This window comes from Cricetulus griseus, chromosome 5, assembly GCF_003668045.3.
Source record: "Cricetulus griseus strain 17A/GY chromosome 5, alternate assembly CriGri-PICRH-1.0, whole genome shotgun sequence".
Classification (NCBI taxonomy): domain Eukaryota; kingdom Metazoa; phylum Chordata; class Mammalia; order Rodentia; family Cricetidae; genus Cricetulus; species Cricetulus griseus.
The window spans coordinates 102,345,302-102,350,822 of NC_048598.1; the positions used below are offsets into that span (position 1 = coordinate 102,345,302).

General features: G+C 58.0%; 1 protein-coding gene across 1 annotated transcript in view; it reads right to left on the reverse strand.

Annotated features, from left to right (window-relative positions):
- Positions 1-5,314, reverse strand: part of Tle6 (TLE family member 6, subcortical maternal complex member) — a 9,337-nt gene extending 4,023 nt beyond the window's left edge. The window contains exons 1-10 of the mRNA XM_027419213.2: positions 5,084-5,314; positions 4,222-4,283; positions 3,861-3,906; positions 3,458-3,499; positions 1,310-1,375; positions 982-1,219; positions 867-895; positions 664-748; positions 504-583; positions 392-429 (exon numbers count right to left, since the gene is read on the reverse strand). Of these exons, the coding sequence (XP_027275014.1) occupies positions 392-429; positions 504-583; positions 664-748; positions 867-895; positions 982-1,219; positions 1,310-1,375; positions 3,458-3,499; positions 3,861-3,906; positions 4,222-4,283; positions 5,084-5,134 (737 nt within the window). The 5' untranslated portion in view covers positions 5,135-5,314. The remainder of the gene's footprint in view (positions 1-391; positions 430-503; positions 584-663; positions 749-866; positions 896-981; positions 1,220-1,309; positions 1,376-3,457; positions 3,500-3,860; positions 3,907-4,221; positions 4,284-5,083) is intronic.
- Positions 5,315-5,521: the final 207 nt, after the last annotated feature.

Genomic DNA, 5,521 nt, shown 5'->3' on the forward strand with positions numbered 1-5,521 from the left:
CCTCTGCCTCCCGAGTGCTGGGATTAAAGGCGTGTGCCACCAACGTCTGGCTCCTATGCATCCTCTTATGGCCCTAAGTATTGTATTCCCTTTTTGAAGTCGACTTTCTTCAACTACAGGCGGGACTGGGAGAAATTCTTTCTCCAACCCTTTAAAAATGGTTACATTTTACTTATTTAATTGGTGTGTGTGTGTGTGTCAGGGGGAGGTCAGGATGACTTGTGGGAGTCAGTCATGTGGGTCCCATGGTTCAAAGTGAGGTGCAGGCTTGTCAGCAAGCCCCTTTACCCTGCTGAGCCCTCTCATCAACTCCTCCCCTTCAACCACCAGTAAGGACAGGGGTGGGGGCCCGAGGGGCAGGGTGAGGTAGCCATGCTCTCTGCCTACTCACAGGGGCTTCAGGAACGGACCAGCACACCGAGGAGGTTCCTGTGGTGCAAAGAAAGAAGCTAACCCTGCTGGCTTGTGATCTCCCGTGACTGCCCGCATCCGTGTCCCCTCACCTGGGTCTCATGTTGGGGCTGGCTGATGTCTCTGTGGGAACCACCAAGCAGATCTGAGGGAGTCTCGGTCAGGATGGTGTCTATGTGGAGACAGCAGGATTCAGGGACCCCTCTGTGGCCCCGCCCAATCCCCCGCCCCTCCGTGGCCCTGCCTTCCTACAGAAGTCAGTCTGGCTGTTCCTGTGCCTGGGGTCAGGCTCCAGCTGTAATTCAGAGATACTCCGCCGGCCAGTGTCTTTCCTTTCCTGGGAGACAGAACTGTGTCGGCAGGGAGACCCAGCTGGGGCCGGGATCCCCGAGAGGTCAGAGTGCAGGGATCAGGTGGGAGGGGATGGGAGGAGGTTCTCAGCCAAGGATACTCACCAATGCCAGCAGCTTCTCTGTCACCGTGACTACGGGCGAGGAGGAGAGAGATGGAGAGCAATGAGGTTTGCCGGGACACCCAAGGCGCCCCCCACCAGTAAGTGCAGAGCCTCACCCTCCTGTCCTTGTTGGTTCTCTGTGAAAAGTTTCAAGAGTTCCCAGGTCAGGGTGTCTCTCCAGAACAGGGGATCCTTGTCCCACACGGGCTGTGGGTCCTGCTGCTCCTCGGTCTCTGAGAGGCACCGGGGTCTGGTGGATGGCGGAGGTCCTGAGGTGGCTTTGAGTTTGGGGTCCTGGGAGGCCATAGCCTCTGGACCCTGATTGGCTTCTTTCTCAGTGGAGACCTGGGCAGCCTGGATAGAGCCCGTGGAGCCTAGTGAGTAACACGGCATTGCCCAGGGTACCTGTCCCCACTCCCCTCCAGCTCCAGGGGGGATACTCACCTTAACCATCTCTAGGATGGTCGGGGACCTGCTGAAGACTTCCATCAGCTGGAAGAGGCTGCCCACCTAGAACAAGTTAGGGACAAACCTCACGGCAGGCACCGACTATGGAGTAGGTAGGGGGAATGTGGCAATGCTCTTGGAGCTCTGCACCTGGGGATAAACCCATTCCACACACTCAAACATAGCGGTGCACACCTGCCCACCCTTCCCCGAAAAGGCTAAGTGAGGCAGAAGGATCACCCTTAGCTACATACTGAGTTTGAGATCCTGTTTCAAAACAAACGAACAAAAAAAAAAACTTCAAAAAAGCAATTAACAGCACAATTAGGGCTCAGGTTGGAGCCCTTGAGTACAAAGGGTCAGGGGCTCGTCCCCAGCACAGATTAAAGGTCTTAGTGTAATTTTGCACATAGGGAAACTGAGGCCAGAGACTCAAACAGCAGCCATGGGTTGCGGCTTTTAAAAATTTTTATTATTTTTATTTTTTAGCAGCCTTGCTCCTTCCCCTTTGGGCTTTTGTGGACACCCCCTTCCCCTTGGAGGGGGAGCCCCCGGGATGGAGGACGGGACCCAGGGGGCTGCCTCCCAGGGAGGAGATGATGGATTCCAGGGCAGCGCCCGCCCGGGGCTGCACAAAGCCCAGGGGAGCCCTCCCGGTCCCCCCTGGCTCATTAATGTGCAATTTACTGGCACTTTAGTGCGCCTGGCGCTCAGAGTGAATGGAGGGAGAGCCAGCCCGTAGCTCCCTCCTGCTGTTCCCGGGGGAGGGGGGGTTGTGCTGCAGAGATAGTTCAGGGAGTGAGGCTGGGGGCGATAAAAGCAAGGGGGATGGGGAAGCCACGAGCTGTTAGGAATAAAGAATGGGCTGGGACCGCAGGTAGCAGGTTTCCCGGTCCCAAGGCGGGCAACGGACAGTGGGCTGATGGGGAAACAGACCTGTAGGTAGACGTGACTCACATTTAAAGTTTTATTAACGGGGAGGTAAGAAAATAAGATAAAGAGTCAGATAGGACAGAAGAGGGAGACAGGAAAAGTCCTGTCTGCCCCAGGGAACAAGGGAAAGAGAGCGAAAGAGAGCCTGAGTGGGCGGAGGTCTCTCTAAGTACCCAAGGAACCCTGGGCTGACCAGGCACTGCCTGAGTGTATTCTGCCAGGTGACAGGGCAGGCCAGCATAATACCTGAGTCCTTACAGAAGCTACTGAGAGCTGCCTGGGATATCACAACCTGCTTGTAGTGGCTGACCCGACGCACCTGTCAATCATTCCCTCAATGACTAGAGCCCAGCCCCTGGCTCTTCACCCTTGCACCTGAGGCCTGATTAGTCCCCTCGCTCTTCCAACTAAGCTTTCCAGAACTCCTACTGCTCACCGGGTGGAGTCAAGGCCCAGAATTTCCTGCAGCCCCCCAAGCTCTGCCTGGCCCCTGCCTGCCACTCACACAGCAGCCTTTGCAGAGCGGCTGTTCCTCCTCCTGCCTGGACACCGTCCCTCTCCCAAACAAGAGCATCCCTTCTGCCCCTGCTGACCTACTCAGTGCGTCTTCTTGGGCACCCTGAGCTGTAGCCGACCCCCTAAGCGCCTGCCCAGGAGCTCTTGGCATCCACCCACCGTCCCCGCTTCGGTCCCCAGTCCTAGAGCTCTTCCCCTGGCATCTCTGCTGGCCCGGCCAATGGTGGCTGAGCACTGTGAATGAACAGTCGTGTTCTGGCGGCTTCCTGCCCACCCCTCCCCGCTGCCCACCCCCTACGCCCGCCCCTCACTGAGCTGCAGTCCTGGCCCTGGCTCCCTGCCAGTGACATCTGGCCCCGAGCAGCGCCTCCTTCCTGCCAGTGCCCTTGAGAAGGGGCCAGGTGGCAGGAGAGGCGGTGAATGAGGACACACGTGCCTTGGCTTGGGCAGGGGGTGGGGGTGGGAGAGAAGAGCCCGGCACCCCTTCGAAGGCCCGCCTGCCCCTCATGCATAGGACCTGTGTGCAGCCCTTACCCAGAAGCTCCAGGGCACGTGGCACCCGGGCAGGAAAAATGGGCCACAGCTAGACCCGAGGTCTCTATATAAATCAACTTCCTCCCACCTCCCTGGAATCAAAGACGCCATATATTCCTATCTCCACCCCTCCCCCTGGGAGAGAAGGTGTCCCCAACTCACCTGCTTTTGGTGTTCTTCGAAGGACTGATTGACCTTGGACACCTAAAATCACAGCAGACCCTGAGCAAACTGCTTCCCCTCTCTGATCCTAACAGGGGCTCCTGGAGCCCAGCCTGGCCTCCAACACACTATAGCAGAGGCCCGTCCTTCTGCCTCCAGCTCCTCATCCTGGGATGACAGGTGTGCACCTTCCAGCTGCTCATCTCCACTTTTAAATGAAATACTTTTATTTAAAATACTTTAAACTACTACTTACTATATTGTTTTCAATGGGAAATCAAAGCCCAACTTTTTCTTGCAGCCGTCAAGGCCCTCCTGCTCCTCTGCCAGCCTCCCTGCTGCCCACATCCCCCCCTCCTGTCATAGCTATGCCCCTCAGCTGCCGGCCACCAGGGTGGCTTACCAGGCTGGAGAGGTTGTCTAGCTGGGCCATCATCTCAGAGAGGATGCTGAGGGGGAGAAGCAGTTGAGGATCCTTCTAGAAAAAGTCCCTGCATCTGCCCTAGGGCAGAACCCACAAGGTGAGTCGCCTAATCTATAAATGGAGGGGAAGGTGCCATCCAGAACTCTTAAGCGTGACAGGGTTTTGCACCTGCAAGACAGGGCTTTGCCCCTGCTTATTTGGTCATAGGCTTTGGTGGCAGGCCTGGAACTTGCCACCCTTCCATCTCAGCCTGCACGACTACAAAAGTCAACACCCTGGCTTAAAAACAAGCCAAAAGGAACACTTCACTGGAAACCAGCCCCAGGAAAGCCAGCCTCACCTGTTGAGCTTCTCTGGCAGCTGTTCAATGATGCAGGAGTACCTCTTTGAGTAGTTGGAAGGCTGGAACGGTCAGAGGTCAGAACCAAAAAGCCTGCAGCACCAACTCCCAGACACCTCCCAAGGTGGCCGGTCAGGTCCAGCTTCTCCAAGTCCCTGAACTCCTGGGGTACGGACTAGCTATGCAGGAGCCATGGTAGAACCTTGTAGTCTAGACCCTGGTTCACAACCTTCCTGATGCTTCCAACAGCACTCTGCGTGTTGTGGTGACCCCCATGTTGCTACTTCACAACTAACTCTGTTACTGTTAGGAATCGGAATGCAAATAGCTGATATGCTCGATAACGGATATGTGACCCCAAGCGGGTAGCAAGCTACACGTTGAGACTCTACCCTGGCTGGAGCCAACCCAGTTATGGTTACAGACTTGTGCTTAGCATGTCCTTGACCTTCAGAGAAGGGAGACCAGGCTGGCCTCGAACTCGGAACTCTGCCTGCCTCTGCCTCCCAAGTGCTGGGATTAAGGATGACTTTAATCACAATATAGTGTTAACAGATGGAAGGCAGGCTCAGCGTGGTGGGCGGGGCTCTACCCAGCCACGCCCCCAGCCCTCCGGGGCGGATTCTAGGTGGGGCTGCACCTGTGGCCACGCCCCACGGGCGGGCCCTCACCGTGCCCTGGGCCAGGTGAAGCCCCGCGCTAGTGGCCCGTGAGGGACATTGGGGAAGCCTGGCCCGGTCTTCCCGAGTTGCTTTCACCTGCACGCTGGGTCCAGGTGCAGGGCTGTCCCAGAGCGGGGTCTGCGGCGGGCGAGCGGGCGCCGGGCCAGGCTGGGACCACCCGCGCCCTCCGCGCGTCTCACCAGAGTTCCAGCGACACCGCTGGCGCCGCTGCGCTGACTGCAGGAAGTCATCTGGGGTTCTGGAGGTCACGGTGTGCGCTGGGGAGTCCTGCGGGGGGCAGGCTCGGGGTGGGGCAGAGCGGCCGGCCGGAGGAGCCGCCCTGTCCCCGCGTGCAGCGGGCCCCAGAGCACGAGCAGAGGCGCCAGGCGTGCACGTGTGTGTGTGTCTTATATGCACGCACGCACGCACACGCAGACACCGAGTGCACAGGGAAAACACGTTTAAAGACATGAGCAGAAGAGAGGAACGGCATTTGGTTCATAGCCCCGTCGCCCCCGCAGCCCGCGCAAACTGCCTACCGGAAGCGAGCGGCCCCCACGCACTGCCTCAGGACCGGGAGGCCCCGGGACCCCTGAGGCGGCGGAGGTCAGCCAAGTTCAGGCCTGCAGGAAGCCCCT